Raw genomic sequence first — 22,071 nt, 5'->3', positions numbered from 1 at the left:
CCCCGCGCCTCGCCCTGCGCCCCGCGTCGGCGCCGCGTCCCTGCCTCCTCCTTCTCCAGAAAAAGTCGCCATTTTGGTTCACTGCCTTTGGGCCCCCCCCCCAGGCTCGCGGGATCGGCCCTTCCGGGGCCAGGCCGGGCCCGCACCCACCGCAGGTGACAGGTGGGTGGCAAGGCCAGCCTCCAGGTGTGCGTCCCCTGGCCGGCCTCATCCGCGCGCCCGGGCCTAGGCCGGGGTCCCGGGCTGAGCGGCCTGGACCGCAGTCCCGCCTCCAGCGTCGCCTGCGGTCAGCGCGTGGCACTCCTTTCCATCCCAGTGAGGGTCCCACCTCTGCGACCCTGCTGGCTCCTCAGGGAGGGTAGAAGCCCGTTCTCCTCCTGGAGCGCGAGTCACAGGCCTTGGATGGAAGGAGGGTCTCTGCCTCCTAGGCCAGCTCTGGCCCCCGACCACCCAACTCTGAATTCTCCACCCAGGCTGGAGGAGGACTGGAAAGGCCGGGCTCAGCAGGTACACACACCACTGGCTTCTGGGGTCATCGTGGGGTTGGGGTGACTGCTGTTGGGTTGTCTTCTTGGAAACATCAGTGTGAGCACTTCCAGAGAAGTTTGTTTAGAGCCCTCTGGACCCTTACCCACCTCCCTCAGGCTCTGGATACAGGCCACCCTGTGGCCATGGGCAGTGACTGCCCTCATCTCTGACCTCATCCTGCCCAGAGGGCCTCTGGACCTCCTAGGCACAACAGATCCTTCCGTTTTCCTCTGACAGAAGTTAGTGAGGGGACTTCTCTGGTGGTCCAGCGGTTAAGACTTCCAACTCTGGGAGCTCAGGGTCCATCCTTGGTTGGGGAACTAAGATCTCACATGCCATGAGGTGTGACCTGAAAAATACAAAAAGAAAGAAGTTAGTTAGAAATCATCAGGGGAAGGATCACCTGCCCACACACCCCTACCACCTTCTGTGGCCTTGAGAGTCCCTGTGGGAGGACCCACTGGGCTGGACTCAGAGTCGCTCCAGCTTTCAGAGTCTGTGGTCTCTGGAGTGGGGCTGGTGGGCCTGTAGGTTGGGGACAGAGCATTTCTTGAGGGTTGGAGGCGAGGAGGCCAGTCAGGTGAGGAGTGATGGAGGGGTCCAGCATGAGGCATCCATCTGGTTGGAGGGGCTGCGGCTGGAAACAAGGTGGAGCAGAGGCTCCCGGAGGGCGGTTCTGCTGGCACAGGGACTGGAGAAGGTATGTGTGCAGCTAGGGAGGATGGGGGCCCTTAGCGCCCACCTTGGCTGTTTAGACCGTGTCCTGGGGAGAAGAATGCAAGGGTGTCGGCTCAGGTCCCAAGCATGGCCTTGGGTCTGGGCAGGGCTGTGGGGGAAGGTGTTCTAGGTGCCAGGCCAGCACAGCTGTGACCCGCAGCCACACTGGTGTCATAACTGGCCCCCGAGGGGTGTCCTTGGCCTCCCTTCCCTGGGGCTCTCTGGGGTAGTGTGTCTGGAGACAGGGAGCCCTCTGGAGCAGGTGAGGGTCTCAGGACAGAGCTAGATTGTTCCAAGCTGATGGTGTCTCCTGGCCATCCAGGGAGACTTTGGCTGGGCAGCCCCTCCCCTAAACCAGAACTAATCCCCCCTACCCCTAACCTTTCCCTTGTGACTAAAAGCACAGGCCAGCAGGCTCCCCCTCCTCAGGCCAGAGTGTGGGCCTGTCTGGGGGTGGGATCAAGGGCAGCCCATTTTCAGGTCCTGAGTGGGCCCGGCGGGTCTGTCCACTTGCTCTGCAGAGATGACCGATCCCTTTTGTGTTGGAGGAGGCCGCCGGGTCCCAGGATCCAGCAGGAGCGGGCCTGGGAAGGATGGCAGCCGGAACGAGGTCCGACTTCCTGTGCTCCATGAGCCCCCAAAGCTGGGTAAGAGGAGGCGGCCGGTGGTCCTAGGCGGCCAGTGCTGGGTGTAGGCCTCCCCGGATGTCCGGCTCCTGGGTGCCCAGCCTGGCCTCCTGAGAGGCTTCCTGGGGAGGGGGCAGCTGGGGCCCAGGGTTCCTGACCAAAGCGGACCACAGCCTCTTGCCTCCCTGTCTCCGTGAGTGCAGGGGACATGAGGCTCGTTCCAGGCAGGACCAGCCCCCCCGGCTGGCGGACCAGGCTGCGGGGAATGCATCATCTGAGCCTTGATGTGTCGTGTGCTGCAGGGCTGCCAGTGGTCCGGGCTGGGCAGACGGTGCCCAGCCAGGCCGCACTCTGCTTTGACCTGGAAAGTCCAGCTGGCGACAGGACGGAAGGGAAGAAAAAGGGGCGTCCAAAAGCCGAGAATCAGGCACTCCGAGACATTCCTGTGAGCTCCCCGAGGGCTGGGTGGGCTCTTGTGAGGTGTTCCCTGGAAGCTCACTGCCTTGCCGGGCTTGCCTGCTGTGGGTCTAGTCCTGAGCCACCTTCCCACATCTGCCTGCTGCTCCATGCGTGAGGGCTTCGAGACGGGGCCCAGTGGACCACATGTGGGAGTCCTGCAGGCCTAGGGACAGTACTGAGTCTGAGGCTGGCTGGTAGAGGCCTGGGTGGCTGCAGGGTCAGCAGCCTGGCCTTTCCCACACCTAGCTCTCCCTGATGAACCAGTGGAAAGACGAGTTCAAGGCGCACTCGAGAGTAAAGTGTCCAAATGCCGGGTGCTGGCTGGAATTCCCCAGCATCTACGGGCTCAAGTACCACTACCAGCGGTGCCAAGGGGTAAGGGACTACAGCCTGGGGAAGGGGAAGCCTGGGGCCCACCCTACCCTGGCTGTTGGCTTGGGAGTGTCCATATCTGCCCTCTCTACCCAGGGTGCCATCTCAGAAAGGCTGACCTTTCCCTGCCCCTTCTGTGAGGCTGCATTCACCTCCAAGACCCAGCTGGAGAAGCACCGGATTTGGAACCATATGGACCGACCCCTGCCTGCCCCCAAGCCTGGGCCAGTCAGCCGGCCAGTCACTGTCAGTCGGCCGGTTGGGGTTAGCAAGCCCATTGGAGTAAGCAAACCTGTCACTATCAGCAAGCCCATTGGCATCAGCAAGCCAGTGACAGTCAGCCGGCCTGTGCCAGTCTCCAAACCAGTGACAGTCAGCCGACCCGTGCCAGTCACCAAACCAGTGACGATCAGCAGGCCTGTGCCAGTCACTAAAGCTGTCCCAGTCACTAGGCCCATACCAGTCAACAAACCTATACCAGTCACCAAATCTGTACCAATTGCCAAGCCAGTGACAGTCAACAAACCGGTGCCAGTCAACAAACCAGTGACTATCAACAAGTCGGTGCCGATGACAAAGCTTGTAACAGTTACAAAACCCGTGCCAGTTGCGAAGCCAGTGACAGTCAGCAGACCCATCGTGGTCAGTAAGCCAGTGACGGTCAGCAGGCCCATTGCCATCAGCAGACACACGCCACCCTGCAAGGTAGTTCTGCTGACGAAGTCTGAGAACAAAGCTCCTCGGGCTGCAGGGAGGAGCAGCGGTAAGAAAAGGTATGGGGGCTCCTGCCGGGTTGGGACTGGGTGTCCCCAGGGCAGTCCAGGGGTAACAGGGCCCAGAGCGGGTCCTCCTGTCTTTACTCCCTGCTCCCTGCAGGACTGCAGATGGCCTGGACGCCTGCCCCATCCCACCCAAGCATGCAAGGCCAGAGAACGGAGAGTACGGCCCAGCCACCCCAGAGCAGAGCTCGGCCTTCCAGCTGAGCACAGACCCCAGCAGCAGCCCCCTTTCTCTGGGCAGCAGACCCTCAGGGGGCAAGGAGGTGCCAAGGGCTCCAGGCCCCGGGTCCCCACCTGAGGAGGGTGCAGAGCGCATAAAGCACAGTAAGATGGGATTGGGAGGCAGCGGCCAGGGTGAGGCCAGCAATGAGCCGGCCTGAGCTTACCAATGGTTATTTAACCAGAGTCTTGGCCTCTATTTTCTCTTTCCTGAGTCAGGAAGGAAACAGAAAACACCCAAGAAGTTTACGGGTGAGCAGCCGTCCATCTCAGGGACTTTTGGACTCAAAGGTGAGGCCTAGACTAGCCAGGCACCCTTGGGGGCCAGACACATGCTGTGGACACACCCTCAGCCGACACCTACCTTCCCTGCCTGTGTACACAGGGCTGGCCAAGGCAGAAGACAAAGCCCGCATCCATAGGGCCAAGAAACAGGAGGGCCCGGGCCCTGAAGACATGCGGAAAAAGGGGCCAGCCCCCACCAGCACTGTCAACAAGGAGGTGCCAGCTCCTATGACCCACCAAGCCCCAGGTAGGGGCTGCTGAGTGGCAAGGCACAGGCCAAGTCTTGACGATGGGGGCAGATCCTGAACCATGGAGACAGGGACTGAGTGTGGGCTTTGGGTTCTGTGCTTGGCATTAAGGTCATCTGGGAGCTCCTGCCCCTCACCTGAGGCCCTGGCCTTGCCCTGCAGGTGGCCCTGAGGAGCAGTGGCAACGGGCCATCCACGAACGGGGGGAGGCTGTCTGCCCCACCTGCAATGTGGTCACCCGCAAGACCCTCGTGGGGCTTAAGAAGCACATGGAAGTGTGTCAGAAGGTAGGGCTGCCCCCTGGCTCGGGAGGGGAGGCACCCCAGGACCGACCTCTCACCAACATGCCCGTCTGCAGCTGCAGGATGCACTGAAGTGTCAGCACTGCCGGAAGCAGTTCAAGTCCAAGGCCGGCCTCAACTACCACACCATGGCTGAGCACAGCACCAAGGTATACCCCCGGGCCCAGCTGCCGTCCATGCTGCCCACTGGCCGCGGGTCTCCTTCCCCCCACCTGCCCAGCTGTGACCACTGGCCTTTCACTAGCACAGCTTAGTGGCTCCCGTGCCTGACTAGGGACATCCGTGGCCCCGGGCAGGGGCGGGCCCCATGGTGGCGGGGGCACTGAGGCTGGCCTGCCCCTCAGCCCTCTGATGCCGAGGCCTCGGAGGGGAACGAGCAGGAGGAGCGGGAGCGGCTGCGGAAGGTGCTGAAGCAGATGGGCCGATTGCGCTGCCCCCAAGAGGTGAGTGGGCCTGCAGGTGTGGACGCCAGGTGGATGTGGCCTGGCTGCTTACCATACTCACCTGCCCCCCGGAACCCCAGGGCTGCGGGGCCGCCTTCTCTAGTCTCATGGGCTACCAGTACCATCAGCGACGCTGTGGAAAGCCGCCCTGCGAAGTGGAAACCCCGTCCTTCCCCTGCACCCACTGTGGCAAGCCCTACCGCTCCAAAGCAGGCCATGACTACCATGTGCGCTCAGAGCACACAGCCCCGGTGAGTAGCCACAGCCTGGGTGCTCGTTCCTCAGGCCCCTGCCCTGTGGGCTCCCTCTTCCCCTCCTGGGGGACTGGTGTGTCAGGGGAATGAACCTGTGATGGGCGTCTGTGTCCCCAGCCTGCTTTCTCCTGTGTTCTCTGTGTGGCACATGCCATGTAGCTCACCAGCTCACCCAGCCTCCCCTCCACAGCCCCCTGAGGAGCCCTCTGACAAGGCCCCTGAGGCTGAGGACCCGCTGGGTGTGGAGCGGACTCCCAGCGGCCGTATCCGCCGCACGTCGGCCCAGGTCGCTGTGTTCCACCTGCAGGAGATCGCAGAGGACGAGCTGGCCCGAGACTGGACCAAGAGGCGGATGAAGGATGACCTGGTGCCCGAGACCGCACGGGTGAGCCCTCCTCCCTGTCTCTGAGCGTAAGGCCCCTGGGAGGAACCTGGGCAGTCCGCCCGCCTCCTGGGTGCAGACCTCCCATCCATGGAGGGGAATGTCTGGGTCATCTCCAGCTCACCCTGTCAACTGCTGTGTCTGTAGCTCAACTACACGCGGCCAGGCCTTCCTGTGCTGAACCCCGAGCTGCTGGAGGCATGGAAGAACGAAGTCAAGGAGAAAGGCCACGTCAACTGCCCCAACGATGTGAGCTGGGCAGTCTGGGCAGGCGTGGGAGCTCTGGGACTCAGAACAGAGGGCCCAGGGCTGACCTTGGGGGGAGACTTCCTTGTGGCCCGGGTTTCATAGGCAGAGAGGCCTTGACCTCAGCCCTAGCAGCTCAGCCTGCCACACCCTCTGACTCCTGGGATCACACCCACCCACCTGCCTCAGATGGGCCCCAGGTCCCCTGGGCTGGGCAAGGGGTGCACGGTGGTCAGTGGGCTCCTGCTGGAGAGCCTGCCCCCACGGTCACCTCCCACCCCCAGTGCTGTGAAGCCATCTACTCCAGCGTGTCCGGCCTCAAGGCCCACCTGGCAAGCTGCAGCAAGGTCAGTGCCCAGGCCCTCCCCTCAGCCGTGTGCTCGGTGCTCCCAGTTGCTCCCCAGGGTCCCATACATCCTGTGTGTTCCCCTGGCCCTTTGGGGTCCAGGGCCAGCACAGCCCAGGACACTGTCCTCCCAGCCTCAGCCTAGACGTAAGTCAGTCAGTCACGGTTGGTCCTGTTTATGGGCTCTTCATCTGTGCCTATACAGGTGGGTGGTCGACCCAGGGTTGGGGCTGACCTAACACCCTCGGCAATGGGTTGTGACTCTTCCCTGGAGCACCTGCCTCTTGCCACCCTCACTGTGCTCACCTGCAGCCAGGGCACCTTGGTGGTCCCATCACAGCAGCCTCGTGGGTCTGTGAAGCCCACCCAGTGGGCACCCATCCAGAGACAAACCTCACAAGTGTGGGGGTCCCAGCTGCATCTGGGAACTTCTGGTCCTCTAAGGGCCAGGGTGGGGGCCAACCTCTGGGGGTTGGACTGCCATGTGCCTTACAGGGGGACCACCTGGTGGGGAAGTACTGCTGTCTGCTGTGTCCCAAGGAATTCAGCTCCGAGAGCGGCGTCAAGTACCACATCCTCAAGACCCACGCGGAGGTGCGGCTGGATGGACTGGCCCCGTGGAGGGGCAGAGGAGGGGGTCGGGATGACAGCTCTTGTTGCCTTTGCTTAAGCAAGTTGCCACTGTTGAGGAGGCTTCTGGTTTCTCTTCAGAGTGGCTTCCCTGGAAGCTTGGGTGCCTGAGACCCTAGGGCCCCTCTGTTCTGCCTTCCAGTGTCCCAGACCCCAGGGTCTCCACTGCTGCTTCTTTCCTCAGAACTGGTTCCGCACTTCGGCAGACCCGCCTCCCAGACACAAGGGCGTGGACTCCCCTGTGCCCAGGAAAGAGAAGAGTCCAGCCAGCGGGAAGAAGCGGGGCCGCAAGCCCAAAGAGCGGTCCTCTGAGGAGCTGGCCCCCGGGACGCCTCCCCACCAAGACGACTGGCCACCAGCAGGCAGAGACAAGGGGGCCCGGGGCTCCACTGGCCGGAAGGTGGGAGCCGGCAAGGCACCTGAGAAGTGAGCTTGGAGCCTGGCAGGTGGGTGGGGCCCGGCCCCCACACTGGCCCGGCCCCTGTGTCTGGGGTGGGGCACCAGAGCCTCCTGCCCTCCAGGTCTCCACCCCTACCCTGCCTGTTTGTCTGTCCAGCAGCGGTGGGCAGCCCTCTCCTCCCTGAAGGCAGCCCCTTCCCATGCAGGCTGCCGCAGGATGCCCTGGGCTGGGGCTCCCAGGAGGACCGGGCAGCTGGGGAGTGCAATAGTCTGGAGGGACCATCACAGGCGGTGGGGGAAGGGCTACAGCCTGGGCTTCAGGTGCGGGCACTGCGGAGCAGGCATATGGCCTTCTGGCCCTTGGCACATGAGCTCCATGCCCCATCTGCTTTGAGTCCAAGGCTCAGAGGGTCCCTGGGTAGCCCGTTGTTCTGGACTGATGAGGATACCTGAGCAGCCTCGCCTCTTGACCCGACACTGGAACCCCAGCACCCCCAGCTACCTCCCAGGACAGACCCCAAGTCTGACAAGTACCGTGCTGACCTGATGGCCCACCCCACCCATGCCCCGCTGCCTTCTGGTTCCTGCACTTCTGCGCTCTACCTCTCTAGGCCCACCCTCCCTTGCTGTGCAACCCCTGCTGTGCTCAGGCCCCTGCCCCACTGGCCTGTGTCCATTGTGATGGGGGAGGCTGTCTTGCTCCACTGTCTCCAGTAGTGCTCCCTGGTTGAGGCCAGCAGAGGCTCTTCTGCCATCATAGAACTGCTGAGCAGGGCTGAGGGGCTGCGTGAAGCGAGCTCTGGCCTCAGCCTCCAGCTTCGCTAATGCCACTGGCCTAGATCACATAGCCCAATGGATTTAGGGAGGGCCAGTCTGGGTTCCAGGGTCACCTGGGGCCCACAGGCCTGTGGAGTGGGGACCTGGGGCCTGGCTTAAGTAGTGACCACTGTGGGAAGCAGCCTCAGTCTGCTAGCCTGGGTTGACCCATGGCCAAGCTCCCGTGGGAGCCTCCTTCCTCCTTTTTTACCTGCTCTTTCACTTCTGGTTGTGTGGCCTTTTGATGTGAGAGCCAAAGGCCAGGGTGGGAACTTGGTCGAGGTCACATAAGTTGGTGGCAGCGCCAGGGCTCTGTCTTGGCTCCCTTTGGTGCCCTGAGGACAGTGAGGTCTGTAGGTTGGGTCAAGTGGAGTCCAGGGCACTGAGGATGCAGCCACACCTTCCCGCCGTGGCATTGCTGGGGCAGGGAGGGTTTCAGAGCTGTAGGCTTGGACGGAGGCTGTTTTCTACTGGGGGGTGGGGGTGGGCTGAGGGCTTGGCCTTGCCGATCCTGGATGATGTGAATTTTGATATTTGCTTGTGTGCGTGTGTCTCCTGGGTGTAGTGGATGCCAGTCTCGTTGCTGTGACAAGTAACCTTTTTTTTAATTCTGTTTTTTATACAAAAACTCACCACAATCTAACATTTTGGTGCTAAGGGTTTCCTGGTGCCGACGGTGGATCTAGGGGCTGGGCTGGGGTCCCTCCCCTGCTCAGGGAGGCAGTGCTAACTGGGCATGCCTGCCCCCAGGCTCCTGTCCCCATCCCACCCCTGGAGAGGAGGGTCCAGTGTGGGCTCAGCTCTCCTCACCCTGCACCAGGGAGATGGCTGCCAGGAGGCTTGGGGGCCGAGGCGCTGTACTGCCTGTTTCTAGCTTCTTCACTTGACCCGAGTGCTCTGACCCTGGGCAGTCCTGGCTTGTGTGCTAGGGAGGGGATGTGGAAATGTGGACTCCCCCTACTCACACACACCTGATCTGATCGGCAGGTAGAGGCCTGGGCTGGGGTAGGAAATCCAGCATCAAATATTGAGGCAGGCAGTACAGCTTCAGGCAGGAGGGCTTTCCTTCCTGTATTCCTGGGTGTCGCTGGTGTATGGCTGGTGGAGGTAGAGGTGGGTGGGCAGCCACTGGAGGGGCAGCTATGGGAGGGTGCGGGGGAATAGGCGCTGGTGGGGCCCCACCTGCACTTTGTCCTTGTCATCGATGGCAGGAAGAGGTTGGACCTCAGCACCTCGGCAGGGGATGGCCGCCTGGCCGGCCTCTCAGGTACTTGGCCCTTGGGGAGTGGGGGCTGGTTTTGGTTGGGGGATTAGTTTCATTGTCACCCCTGCCGTCCACGTGCGATCTCTGATGTGGGAACCTCACCGGATGTGTGGGAAGAAGTGGGGTCCTGGGTAACTTGATGTTTAGCACTTTAACCCCCTTCTTTGTCTTTAAGGCTTGGGGACTGCTGGGTGGGGACCCCTTTCTCTTCCCCTCCCCACTCGTCCATGCTGGTGGGTGGCAGTGACAAGCTGGTCTGTAGAGCCCTCCTCCCATGGCAGTGGAACCCTTGGTGGCTTGGTGGAATCTGTCCACGTCCCATTCTGTTGGGAGTGCAGCCTGGTAGTCACCTAGCCTTGATTGACACCTTCAGTGAGGGACCCAGTGGCAGACAACCCCCTCTGTGTGGTGGGCATGGACCCTGCCTGAGACCCCAGGCCCAGGGCACAATGCCAGGTCCCTTTCTAAAGATCTACCTCTGGCCCAGCCCAACCTCCCTTGCCCTGAGAACAGGAAAGGGTTGACTCAAGGGACCGAAACTTCACACAAAATAGGATGCACTTTCTTTTGCTCATGCAAGGGCAGATGAGTGTCCCCTGGTGTGACTGATGGCCCTCCCGGCCGTAGCCCCCTCCTGTCCCTTTGGTTTGGAAGGGAAAGAATGGGTGCACCCTGACCCACAGAGGGGAGGGCTGTCCCTGTGTGTTGTCCTCCGTGGGCCCCAGGCAGCTGTCCTGAAGGCCTGGAGTTCTGGAGGAGCCAGCACCTCCTGCCTGTACTTTGGGTTTCTTGGTTTGGGTTTTTTAATGCCAGTTCTCCGTATTAAGTGCATTTTGAAAGAGAGGTTCCAGCTATCACTTGTAACCATATATATACATATATATTCTATCTACAAAGTGTTTATTTGCAAGATGTTTTTGACGGTGAGCTCGGGCCCTGCCCGCCTTGTGACCATCTGTCCCTGGTCCTCGTCCCCGCCCCGGTCCCGGGAGTGGCTCGGGGCGGGCCATCAACTGTATGTATTAAAAATAACTGTATCAAATAAATGTTTATTGATTTTTTTTCAGCGGTTTTGTGTAGACGAGTTTGTGGTAAAGCGTGGCTTGGGGTCCTTACTGCACACCCGCCGCAAGGCCTCGTGAGGCTTGTAGTTTGCGGGGCGCGCGCGGCCTGGTGGGACTTGTAGTCCGCAGAGCGCGCTGGAGGGCGTGCGGCGCCAAGCCCTGAACCATAGCTCCCGACAGCCTGAGCGGCCGTCCCCCAAGCCCCGCCCCACCCCGCCCGCGGAGAGGCCCCCGAGCTCATGGCTGCGCCCCCGGCCTCGGCCGACGCCCCCCGACCGGCGCCGCCGCCCCTTGCGGCTGGAGACGGGCCAGACCGGCCGGAGGGGAAGAGCGAGACCACGTGCGAGGACCGGTAGGCGCGGCGCGCCCCTCGTGTTCCGTGGGAGGAGCGGCCCAGGGATCCGGGCCTGGACCGGCCAACGGTCCCCGTGGCCGGTCCCCGTGTCCTGGCGGGGTAGGGCCCTCACGGACTGCCGCGGGCACGGCCTGTGTGGGGGATCGTTCTGTCCCGAGCCGACGCGGCGGCGGGCCTACGAGCACCGGGCTGGACTGTTAGCCCGCCGGATGCTCCCAGGTGGTCACTTCGTTCCGGACCCATACAGACTCGGCCTCCCAGCTGAGGCCAGAGCTCGTGATGCTGGGTAGTGCGGGGCACGGTGCCTTCCAGTTCCCGCCCAGGCACCCGGACAGTCGCGGCTCTGGGGACTTTGCAGGAGGGGACATTGTGGCGGAGAGGCGGGGTTCTGTCCCCTGGCTGGGGAGGCAGTTCCCGCTCACAGCCTCTGGGGCCCGGACCCAGAAGGCAGAGCACCGCTCAGGGGAGGGCTGGCTCTTCACTTCCGGGTCTGAACACCGCCCCACCCCCCTGTCCCTGCCTAACCCAGCGCTGGCCACAGGCTGGGTCCAAAGAAAAACTTTTCAGCCTGGCCGTCTGTCTGGAAAGTGCCAGAGTGCCATGGCTTGGACTGCTCAGGACTGGGCGCTGCCAGCAGAGCTGCTGGGCGAGCAGGGAGAGGGTCTCAGGCCCCCTGAGCCTGAAGGAGCCTCTGGTGTCCCTCCAGGCTCACGGCCTCCTGGTGAGCAGTGATCCTGGCTCGGATGACAGGGTGGAAGAGGAGGGACCTGAATCTGTGACACTTAGTTCCACAGAATCTGATGTGTCGGAGACCAGATAAACTCTTGAGAAGAGCGCCCTCTGCAGACATCGGTTGGCAGCGGCTGGCGGCCCTGCCTGGTGCACAGACGTAGTGGACCTAGGTGCCCGTGGCAGAGCCAGGATGATACAGTGGTCTTCCTCCTAAAAGCGTGGTCCCCAGAGGACAGGAGGGGAGCCAGGGCCTGTGGGCAGTAAGCAGAGACCAGCACATTCTCCCACAGAGCCCCATGGAGTGGCCCTGGAGCTTCTGGACATCTGGGGGAATTTCTCATTACACCCTGCCTTCTCTATTCTCTGGGATATTCCTCAAGCACTTGCTCCCCTCCCCCCGCAGTCCCTGCACAGCCCTACACACACACACCCCTCACGCAGTCCCTGCACGTCCCCCCGCCCCCCAACCCCGGTGAAGGTACCAAAGCTGCCTCCCTTCCTTGTCTGGGTGTCTGTGCAGGTGCCTCTGCACAGAGGCTCTCGCCTGACCTTGGCTCCACTTTGCCTTCTGTGGTCTGCCTGAAGGCTTCTTGTGCGCCTGGCCTTCTGGAAGGGACTGACTTTTCCTTTGCACTGGAGGTGCTGGTGGACTAGTGAGCACCCTTTGGGCTGTCTCCTGGTGGGGTCCCGGTGGACACAGGTCTGGGGGCTGCCACTGGGCTAGTGGAAGGAAGCTGGCCTACTTGCTCAAAGCACCGGGAAGGAGGGGTTCCCGTAGGGGGATTCCCAGTGGGTGGGATGGCGACTCCAAGTCCCTGGAGCCTACTGCACCCCTTCAGGACTGCAGTCCCCCGGCCCCAGTTCTGTCTGCTCAGATTTCTGTTCCTGAGCTTGTCTGGGCCACCTACCCCCAGACCAGGCCCCAGTGGGCCAGCTACTCTCTCCACTGACTTCCTTTTACTCACTCGCCCAGGAAACTCTCCTAAAGCACTATGGGGCTCAGGGGCCCCTCTGCAGCCCTGAGACTGAGCAGGGCAGGTAGGGTGGGGGCGGGAGGGAGCAGCTCCTGGTGGATGGGGGCAGACCTGTTACCCCGAGGTGGTGCCCAGAAGGGGCTTCCTCTGAGCCCTGAAGCAGAGTAGAAAAGCTGGTGTATGGACTGGATTAATCACAGGGAGGAGGCTGGGGACCTAGGATGTGAGTGAATACTGCAGCCACACACTAGAGGGCCTGCTCTTCCTCCTGCTGCTGGCCTGGGGCGTGGCTGTGACCCTAGTTAAGCACTGAGCACTGATGGCCTTGAGGGATGGTGCTGGAGCCTCCGTGGGGGGGCGGAGGGGGGCGGGCAGTTATTCTTGGAGGAGGCCTCAGGGGGGTAGAGTTTCAGGTTGTTTATGCTTTCAGGACGCACCTGGGGCAGGGGTGGGGCCCTTAGCTCAGCTCCTTGCTGATAGCTCAGCCTAAAGACACCTTTGCTTTCCCTGTCTTGGGGTTGGGGGCCCTGCACTCTGCAGCCCCTGGGAGGTGGGGTCTGAGACTTTATCCAGGGTGTTCCGGATGGGGTTCCTCAGCCAGCCCTGGCCGGGCAGCATGCCAGCCTGAGCGCAGGAGGGGCAGCTCACCCCGATGCTGGCCTGAGTCTGCCTGGCTGTTCTCCTCGGCAGGGTCAGTGCTATTAATATCAGGCCAGTGCACAGCCCCAAGCTGGTGATCCTCTTATGCCTGTGGCCTCGGCCCCTGAGGCTGGTGGTGAGTGCTGTTGCTTCTCTTGGGGCCTCTCACCTGTTGGCCCCCCAACTCCCAGTGGGCAGCCTCTGCCAGTCAGGGCTCGGACCTCACTACAGCTCCGCACTGGTTGTGTTGCCCACCCATGGAGGGGCAGCTCAGGGGGCTCCTGAGCTGTCCTGAGGGACTGCTGGGAGCCTAAGAGGCAGTGCAGGGACACCCCTGCACACACCTGGGGTCATCCTGCTGTCCTGGTCTCCCTCATGTCCTGGCCATGAGCAGCCCCCCCGCTTACCCTGGCATCCGGGTATCAGGGTGCTGGACCCTCGGAGCAGAAGGCAGGTGAGTGGTAGGCTTGCTGTCTTCTGGTGAGGATTCCTGTCTTCACTGTGTCTCGGCTACCCCCAGCCCCATGTGCTGTCTGGTGGACACCAGGGCAGACAGGCCAGGCAGCCAGGCAGGCCTGCCACCTGCAGATGTCAGCTTTGCTTGGGGCTCTCAGTTATCGGCTGACCTGTGTCCATTATGGTTTGTAATCCTTCGGGTTGACATTGCCTTTAGTCCTTGCAGATGGCACCACCCTGACATCTGAGAGCAGGCAGGTGAGGCCTTGCATGACTTTCCAAATCAGAGGTTGTTTTCATGCCAAAGTGGGGAGAGGCCTGCTCTGGAGGATGCAGTGAACGGAGAGCCTGGCACTTGGGGAGGTGGTGGGGCCTGACTTGGCTGCGGGCCGGATGCTCTTCAGACCCATTGCCAGCCCTCGGTGGGCAGCTTTCTGGCAAGGTCACCCCTGCTTACCTTCAGCTCTTCCCTAAGAAGGCATCCCTCCCAGGCTGTCAGCACCGTAGGCCTCGGGAGCAGTGGTGGTGGTGGTCATCGTCACCTCAGTGGGATGAGGGTCAGTCACCGAGAGGGGTGATGCTCCTGCCCAGGGCCCAGCTTGGAGGGAAAAGTGGGGGGGGGCAGTAGTAGCACTCGCCCAGGCCTCCTGTCCCGCGCCGGTCCCGCAAGGCGGCCTGTCTGTGCCAGAGCCTGGTCGGCATGATGGCTGGTCTGTTGGCAGAGCCTCTCTGCCTCTCTGCAAACCCAGTTTTCTGTGTTGGCATTTCCTTTCCGAGTAGAAGGTGCAGACTGGGCTTTTTTTCCTCTGGGAGCATGTGGAGCTCCTCTCCCCAGCTATGGGCCATAGGTCACCTCCAGGGCCTGGGGGTTGCTTGCATGTGGGGGGCAGCTATGTTTGAGCCCCGAGGCCCTGTGCTCACTGCTGGGGGCCAAGCACAGCTAGCAGAACAGCCAGAGGTGCCCTCCGATCAGGGTCTGGAGACGTCCAGCTTGGTGGAGTGTGACACTGGGCAAGCCGGCCCTGCCCCGTCACCTGGGTGTCCTGCTGTGTGGTCTGTGCTCAGCTCCACAGATGCGTCGTAATTGCTTCCTCAGAGCTGCAGAGGTGACACTGGGGGCAGAGGCCAGGGAACCCAGGCTTGCTCCCCACCCATGCCATCCAGATGACAGAGCACCAAGGCAGCCCGGCGCTCTGTGTCCCCTGGGACAACGCTGCACCTCCTGTCACATCCAGCTGACGGTTCTCAGCTGCTTCAGTTGTGCTGACAGGGCCCTCTGTGCCCTGGAAGCCGCTGGTGTGACTCGTCACGTGTTAGCGCTGAGCTAATTCCTCCCTCCGCCTCCCCCTCCATATCCACGTGTGCACAGACGTTGTCCTCCTGCCTCTTGGCAACACTGGGTGCACTGGGAGCTACACAGCTGGGAACGCCAGGGGAATGCTAGGTTATCCTGAAGTGAGCCAGACGGCCCTGTGCTCCTGGGGACAGCTCCCAAGGCCAGTTTTGCAACGCCCTGTCCTGGCCACGACGACAGGCCACAGCAGTGATGGCGAGCTTCAGGGACAGACCAAGGGTTGGTTTGGTTTTTGATCATGAAGGGGCATGTGCTCATAAAACACACACACCTGAAGTCCTTGCCCCTGACCTTGGTGGCTGAGGCTGCTGCTTGCTGTCTGTGCCTCCACCTGACAGGCGCGTGCTGGCCTTTACGGCTCGTGGTGCTCTGCCTTCTCACCTGATGGCACATCGAGGACGTCTTCAGTGTGTGGCTCCTTCTCAGGCTTTGACCCGTATCTGAGCAACATCCATCACTGGGGCTCTGGCTGCAGGTGGACATGTCCTACCCGGGTTGTCCAGAGTGCCCTGGTTCCTTGCCTGGATTGTCAGCCTGTTTTCCGCGTCTCTGGGGCGGGTCTGCAAGCTGAGGCTGTGAGCAGTCTACTTTCTCTCTCAGGCAATGATGGAAGCGCCTTCTCCCTAAACTGCTCCTGTGCCTAGGGCCACCTTCACACGGGCCTCTGTGTCCAAGTCTCTGTCTCCCATCTGACCACTCAGCCAGGCTGAGCCTCCCCTGTTGTACCCTCAGGCCTTGGGGCCTTGAGCCAACCATTGTGTCCATGCCCCTTTGGGGTATAAACCTGCCAAGAAGTCAGCACAGCTCTGCTCACTGGAAAAGGCCCCAGTGGGGTCTCCCTCCCTCCCCCAGGTCGAGTTTCCACCCCACCTCAAGTGCAGCCTTTGGGGGCCTCCACCCTCTTCCCTGTACTTGGCACAGTGCCCTCAGTCTCCCTCCTGCTCTATCCTCTCCCTCTGGAGCCCCTCCCTCTGTGCCCGGAAGGATGACAGGGATTGAGTCTCACAAAAGGAGAGGGCTGCCCCGAGTGTGTCGGGGGAAGGAACACAGTCCTTGATGGGTCTTGACTGTCCTTGGTGTGACCGCCTCCCATCTCCCTGACACCCAGTCCACGTGGGAGGAGGAGGTGGGCCAGGACAGTGCTCCCCTGTCCCCTGCTGTCCCCTGGATGGATGGGCTGTAGCCGGGTGTGCTGTGCCCCTACACAAGTCTGCTCACTTTCACCATGCCTATGTGCGTGCATGGGGGCACCATATGGACTAGTCACACTAGGCCTGATGTGGGGTGTTTGGGGGCTGATGGCCCTGGGCCAAGACGACCATGTCCCCCTCCCCCACAGCAGCAACGCGGAGTCCCTGGACAGGCTGCTTCCACCTGTGGGTGCAGGGCGCTCGCCGAGGAAGCGTACCACCAGCCAGTGCAAGTCTGAGCCGCCTCTCCTGCGCACGAGCAAGCGTACCATCTACACGGCAGGGCGGCCGCCATGGTACAATGAGCATGGCACCCAGTCCAAGGAGGCCTTTGCCATTGGTGAGCATGGCCATGGCGGGAAGGGTGGGCCAAAGCCACCATCTGGTGGGACCCCTGAGTAGAGGGGTAGGACCCACCTCAATGTCCAATGGCTGCGATGGTGTCTTGTGACTAGCATTGCTTGGGCCCCTCGGTCCAGGTCAGAAGAGGCTGTGTGGGAGTGGCGGGCACCACTGGGACTCATCTGTGAGCTGGGCTGGGCCACTGTGCTCAAGGTCTCCACCCCACCCACAGGTCTGGGAGGCGGCAGTGCCTCCGGGAAGACCACCGTGGCCAGAATGATCATTGAGGCCCTGGATGTTCCCTGGGTGGTCTTGCTGTCCATGGACTCCTTCTATAAGGTGCGGGTGCCCTGTGGTGCAGGCTGCCTCTGGGAGGCTCGTGGCCCCTGCCCTGGCCTGGGGCCTGAGCCTGCAGCTGCCCCCAAGCTCCTCCCCTCCCCCCCCACCTCAGGTGCTCACCAGGCAGCAGCAGGAGCAGGCTGCCCACAACAACTTCAACTTTGACCACCCAGATGCCTTTGACTTCGACCTCATCATCTCCACGCTCAAGAAGCTCAAGCAGGGCAAGAGCGTCAAGGTGCCCATCTATGACTTCACCACCCACAGCCGGAAGAAGGACTGGGTAGGCCTCAGGCTCGGCTGCACTGGGCTGGCGCAGGGGCCCCAGGCCGCTTCGTTTTGACACACACGGTTCCTTTGCAGAAAACTCTGTATGGTGCAAATGTCATCATCTTCGAGGGAATCATGGCCTTTGCTGACAAGACGCTGTTGGAGGTGAGGACAGGCTCCAGGTGGACGACCTGGGTCCTCCTGCAGGACTGGCCTTAAACATGCTTCCATCCCAGTTACCGTCCTGTGCTGAGGCCCAGGGTTGGGTGAGCTGCTTTGTCTCCTGAATCTCACACAGCCCCTTTGCATCATGTGGCTGCCAAGGTCAGAGCCACATTTGTGGGGAGTAGGTTCACATGTATGTGTGTGCACATGTGTGTTCTTTCCTGGGAGGGAACTAGCCTCCCATGTGGGCACTGTCCCCAAGGGCATCCTATCCCCTGGGAGGCTCTGGGCAGCTGCCCCACATGTGACACCCTCCAGTCAGGCTGTGGATGGCTCCTTCCCTGCCCTGAGCAAGGTCTTTGCATGGTTGGCTCTGCCCTAGGCCTTGCTGCTTGTGCTGGTCCCAAGTGTGAGTGTGCTCAGGCCCTGGGAACTCCACTGCCTGCCGTGCATACACACACACACGATGCACATCAGACACACATTCAGCCACCCCACACCCTCCCCACCCCAGAGGAGCCCACATCATCCAGACCCCAGAGGAGCCCTGAGGGCCTTGTCCACTCCTGGGCCTACACCCAAGCCAGGGTCTCTGCCAGAGGCAATCCCCTGTGGCCTGTGCTGCCCTGCCAGTGTTAGCCCTCAGCTGCTCACTGCACCTACCCACCATAGCTCCTGGACATGAAGATCTTTGTGGACACGGACTCCGACATACGCCTCGTGCGGCGACTGCGCCGTGACATCAGCGAGCGGGGCCGGGACATCGAGGGCGTCATCAAGCAGTACAATAAGTTTGTGAAGCCCGCCTTCGACCAGTATATCCAGCCCACCATGCGTGTGGCAGACATCGTGGTGCCCCGGGGTCAGCCTGCAGGCCCATCTGTCAGGGAGGCGGGAATGGGGGGCACAGCCAGACCTTATCCTCCCTCCTGCTCCCCTGAAGAGCAGGGACAGGACCTCACCCTCCCCCTTCACCCCTAGGGAGCGGGAACACAGTGGCCATCGACCTGATTGTGCAGCACGTGCACAGCCAGCTGGAGGAGGTGAGCCACAGCTGGCCCCGCTCCCATACCCCGCAGCCCCACCAGCTGGCCCCCACCGCCACTGCCCAGGGCCACCTGTCCAAGCAGCCCCATATTTACTGGCCAGGGGCAGCTGGGCTCCCTGAGGGAGTGTGGGCCTTGCAGGGATGGGTACAGCCTATCCCTTCCAGCCCTTCTGGGTGACTGGGGTTTTGGCACCAGGTCCCTTGTCCCAAAAATCCTAGAAGGTCACACACCACAGGCTGGCCATGGGGGCCACCCATCCCTGGGGTTGGCTTCACAGTGGGGTGTTTGAGGCCTGTGGAACAGAGCTCCAGGGTTCCTGGCTCTGACATCCTGCCCAGAGGTACCCTTGTCAGACCACAGGAAGCTGACCCTCTCCCATGGCAGGCAGCCCCTAGGACCCTCCCCTCCGGGGCTATGGTGTGTCTGCTCTTGGGTGGGGGTGGCCCGGCTGGCTGAGGCACACGGTGGCGACAGGCAATGCCGTCCCATGACTTTGAGGTGAGCAGTGCTGCCGTCTCTGACACCCACCCCATTCCCTTGTGTCTCCTTGTCGCTGCTGCAGCGTGAGCTCAGTGTCAGGTAAGAGTTTCCACGCCTGTCTGCGCAGATGGAGGCATTTCCAACATCCACAGGGAGCTTGGAGTCTGGGCTGTCCCCTCCCACCATGCCCACCCTCTGTGGTGGCCCTGCCCCAGGCACAGAAGGGGTGGTGTGGCTCCCACACTGCTTCTACCTGCCCTTGCCAGGTAATTCAGGCCCAGAGAGGTCAAAGGACCTGCCCCACGTCACATAGTACCCTGACCTCTCTGGAGGCTTTTATCTGACTTAGGGCTGGTTGTATCGGGTCCGACTCCAGGGCACAGCTATCCTGAGCCAGCACTCCTGGGCCCCAGGGCAGTGCCACCAGCCCATCCTGCAGCTGAGGGCCTGGGTCTGCCCTTTCTCTGCTTGAGCCAAGAAGCCAGTCTACTCCCCTAAGCGGTGGTGAGGCACCTCCCCCCTTCTCATTCCGTGCCCCCCACCCCGCCCCCACCCTGTGGGATGCTGGCCTACCCTGGCACTGGAGGCCAGGCGCAGAGAGCCAGGTGGAGCCCTTAGGAGTTCTGGGCTGAGTGCCCTTTCCGCCCACAAGGCTGAAGGTGGTGCCCCATCCCTACGCAGCAGTCGCGGAGCCGGGAAGCACCAGACCGAGCCCTGAGCTCCAGCTGCGTTGGAAATGCCTCCAGGCCGGTCGCCGGCCTCCAGCTTCCTGCCCACGCATCAGTCTCCGCTTGCCTCTCACCCAGCCCAGGGCTCCGGCGGAAGCCTTGGTTCAGAGACATAAAAGTTTCCAGGAAGCGTGGCTGCCTTGGGTGGAAGGGACCTGCAGGGCCGCCTGCTGTGGACTTGCGGGTGCTCGCAGGCCCAGGGGTGCGAGCTGCAGGGTCTTCCTGCCACCACCCCGCCTCCCTCCTCCCCCAGCCTCCTGCTCTTCCCCAGTCCAGCTGGTGGCTGCGGGGACCACGGTGCTGCCGCTAAGTGGTCTTCTCTCTTTCTTCTTTTCCTCTTTGTAAACCCTGGGGTTTCCTGCCCTGTTCCCTCCCTGACCTACTCTTCGCCTCTTCACCTGGCGGGCAGAGGAAGCTGCGCTGGGATCTGTGAGGACAGAGTGCTCTGGCCGTGGTGCTGCCCGCGAGCTGTGTGCCGGCGCCCGCAGGCCCCGCCCCGCCCCGCAGGCCCCGCCCCTCTCCGCTCCAGGCCCAGGGCAGCACGGGCTGCGAAGCCAGCTCTGCCCCTCTCCCGAGGGGGCTGCACATCACCTTGGGGAAACTTAGGCGGGGCTTGGCCTCAAAGCTCGGATGTTTGCCCTGAAGAGGGGTCCTGAGGTTGGGGACCAGGTGTCCAGCTTTGGGGCAGAGATTCGTCTGCCAGGACCTGGACCAGGAGGGCACCTGGAGCGGGGAGGGAGGCTCGCCCGCAACCCCTGCTTCCAGCCTAACGGTCAGCTGCTCTGCCTTCCACCGTGTCCTTTAACCCTTGCCTGGCTGTTATGGGGGAGGGAATCCGGGAATGGGGGCCTTCCTCCACATCAACTACTGGGAGGATAGCCCCCACCCGGCACACTGCGGTGCGCACCACCACTGCCCCCCCAGCCTGCAGCGGGAGGGTAGGGCTCTGGGGGAAATGCCCTCCTTGAGTTCCCAATTGGTTTGTGTCCTCAGGGCTGCTCTGGCCTCGGCGCACCAGTGCCACCCCCTGCCCAGGACGCTTAGTGTCCTCAAGAGCACGCCACAGGTGCGGGGCATGCACACCATCATCAGGTGAGCCCTCCTCCCCTCCCTCAGGGCACGGCGGGCGGGCGAGCCGCCCTTCCCTAACCTGGGGAATGACCGCCACCCGCAGAGACCGGGAAACCAGCCGCGACGAGTTCATTTTCTACTCTAAGAGACTGATGCGGCTGCTCATCGAGCACGCACTCTCCTTCCTGCCTTTCCAGGTCTGAGGACGGGGTTGGGGGAGGCTGGGTAGCAGGGAGGGGGAGAAGAGGCTCCTCACCCTCACGCCCCCATCCCGCCCTGCACAGGACTGCATGGTGCAGACCCCACAGGGTCAGGACTACGCGGGCAAGTGCTATGCGGGGAAGCAGGTACCAGGGGCCTGGCCTGCAGTGGGAGATGGGTGGAAACTGGGGAGGCAGGGTCTGACCAGCTCAACCTCATCCCCGAGATCACTGGCGTGTCCATCCTGCGGGCCGGTGAGACCATGGAGCCTGCGCTGCGGGCCGTATGCAAGGATGTGCGCATTGGCACCATCCTCATCCAGACCAACCAACTCACTGGGGAGCCCGAGGTGAGGGGCCCCTGGGAGTGAGGGAGTGGAACCTCGGGGAGGGCGGGGTACGGGTGGAGCCTGAGGAGGGGGTGGGGGTGGAGTCCCCGAGAGCCCTGCTGCGGCCTTCTGGTACCCCCTCACCCTGGGGCCTCCTGCAGCTCCACTACCTGCGGCTCCCCAAGGACATCAGTGACGACCACGTGATCCTGATGGACTGCACAGTGTCCACCGGCGCGGCGGCCATGATGGCTGTGCGGGTGCTGCTGGTGAGTGGCAGGGGGTGCGGGGGTGGGTGTGTGGTTGGGGGGAGCGGGGGGTGGGTGTGGGGCGGGGCGTGTCCAGGGCCGCAGCTCAGCCCTTCACCCCGCAGGACCACGACGTGCCTGAGGACAAGATCTTCCTGCTGTCGCTGCTCATGGCAGAGATGGGTGTCCACTCGGTGGCCTACGCCTTCCCCCGCGTTAGAATCATCACCACAGCAGTAGACAAGCGCGTCAATGACCTCTTCCGTATCATCCCTGGCATCGGTGAGGCTGCCTGGCCTCCTCAGTGGCGCCCGGGGTGGGGTGGGGTGGGGTGGGGTGCTCGGGGGTGGGCAGGTGGGCCTGCCTGAGACCCCACCACAAGGACCTGCTTTTCCCCCAGGGAACTTTGGTGACCGCTACTTCGGGACCGACGCCGTCCCTGACGGGAGTGACGATGAAGAAGGGGGCTCCACTGGGTAGCCACCCACCCGCCCCAACTCCCCACGCCTCCCTGTCTCCCTTGAAGCTCAGAGTAGAGATGTTAATTTATTTTAATTAAAAAAAGTGTTACCCATGTAACTTGTCTAAACATTTTATAAAATAAAGCTTTAGGGAAAGGAAGCCGCAGCCGGTGAGCGGCGCCCAGGACTATTATCCCACCTGGACCTGGCTTGGGGAGCGGGCCCCAGGGCTGCCCCAGTTCTCAAGTTCTGAGGCCCCCATGGAGCCAGAGGACTGAGGGAGCCCGCCCTCCACTGGGTTCTGGCCAGG

At 62.3% G+C, this 22,071-nt stretch overlaps 2 protein-coding genes and 1 long non-coding RNA gene across 11 annotated transcripts in view; 2 read left to right on the top strand and 1 right to left on the bottom strand.

The window, feature by feature from the left end:
* The window catches only part of ZNF512B (zinc finger protein 512B), a 10,831-nt gene extending 450 nt beyond the window's left edge, over positions 1-10,381 (top strand). Inside the window, exons 2-18 of the mRNA XM_040247721.1 lie at positions 474-507; positions 1,767-1,892; positions 2,174-2,316; positions 2,577-2,705; positions 2,799-3,475; positions 3,579-3,805; positions 3,920-3,991; positions 4,086-4,232; positions 4,396-4,520; positions 4,592-4,684; positions 4,880-4,978; positions 5,059-5,229; positions 5,423-5,617; positions 5,762-5,863; positions 6,145-6,207; positions 6,702-6,800; positions 7,021-10,381. Coding sequence (XP_040103655.1) covers positions 1,769-1,892; positions 2,174-2,316; positions 2,577-2,705; positions 2,799-3,475; positions 3,579-3,805; positions 3,920-3,991; positions 4,086-4,232; positions 4,396-4,520; positions 4,592-4,684; positions 4,880-4,978; positions 5,059-5,229; positions 5,423-5,617; positions 5,762-5,863; positions 6,145-6,207; positions 6,702-6,800; positions 7,021-7,266 — 2,712 coding nt within the window. The 5' untranslated portion in view covers positions 474-507; positions 1,767-1,768 and the 3' untranslated portion in view covers positions 7,267-10,381. The remainder of the gene's footprint in view (positions 1-473; positions 508-1,766; positions 1,893-2,173; positions 2,317-2,576; positions 2,706-2,798; positions 3,476-3,578; positions 3,806-3,919; positions 3,992-4,085; positions 4,233-4,395; positions 4,521-4,591; positions 4,685-4,879; positions 4,979-5,058; positions 5,230-5,422; positions 5,618-5,761; positions 5,864-6,144; positions 6,208-6,701; positions 6,801-7,020) is intronic.
* On the top strand, positions 7,523-21,879 carry UCKL1 (uridine-cytidine kinase 1 like 1). 8 transcript variants are annotated; one of them, XM_040247724.1, is made up of 15 exons: positions 7,523-10,731; positions 16,232-16,419; positions 16,654-16,760; positions 16,873-17,043; positions 17,124-17,195; positions 17,868-18,057; positions 18,177-18,238; positions 19,862-19,881; positions 20,446-20,544; positions 20,627-20,720; positions 20,808-20,870; positions 20,951-21,073; positions 21,214-21,321; positions 21,426-21,582; positions 21,701-21,879. In XM_040247724.1, the coding sequence occupies exons 1-15, from the start codon at positions 10,619-10,621 to the stop codon at positions 21,778-21,780; spliced, it is 1,647 nt and encodes a 548-aa protein (XP_040103658.1). In that variant the 5' UTR covers positions 7,523-10,618; the 3' UTR covers positions 21,781-21,879. The 8 variants fall into 8 exon arrangements, with proteins under 8 accessions (XP_040103658.1, XP_040103661.1, XP_040103657.1 ...); XM_040247727.1 differs by lacking the exon at positions 19,862-19,881 and adding an exon at positions 18,807-18,823; XM_040247723.1 differs by having other exon boundaries at positions 16,229-16,419.
* LOC120868859 lies at positions 10,349-14,954 on the bottom strand. 2 transcript variants are annotated; one of them, XR_005722327.1, is made up of 3 exons: positions 13,993-14,954; positions 13,487-13,779; positions 10,349-11,717 (listed from the first exon to the last, which is right to left on the bottom strand). It is a non-coding gene; the product is annotated as an uncharacterized LOC120868859 (long non-coding RNA). The 2 variants fall into 2 exon arrangements; XR_005722326.1 differs by having other exon boundaries at positions 13,487-14,954.
* Positions 21,880-22,071: the final 192 nt, after the last annotated feature.

The sequence above is a fragment of the Oryx dammah genome, unplaced genomic scaffold (genome assembly GCF_014754425.2).
Source record: "Oryx dammah isolate SB20612 unplaced genomic scaffold, SCBI_Odam_1.1 HiC_scaffold_10, whole genome shotgun sequence".
NCBI lineage: Eukaryota > Metazoa > Chordata > Mammalia > Artiodactyla > Bovidae > Oryx > Oryx dammah.
Note: the sequence above shows the minus strand (reverse complement) of the source record. Positions and strands in the feature narration are given on the sequence as shown.

Excerpts from the sequence above, each read along its gene's own strand:
- UCKL1 (XM_040247723.1), top strand. The coding sequence starts at position 10,619 with ATGGCTGCGCCCCCGGCCTCGGCCGACGCCCCCCGACCGGCGCCGCCG. Across the intron at positions 20,545-20,626 it reads GGCATGCACACCATCATCAG|AGACCGGGAAACCAGCCGCG; the intron begins GTGAGCCCTCCT and ends CGCCACCCGCAG. Across the intron at positions 20,871-20,950 it reads AGTGCTATGCGGGGAAGCAG|ATCACTGGCGTGTCCATCCT; the intron begins GTACCAGGGGCC and ends CTCATCCCCGAG.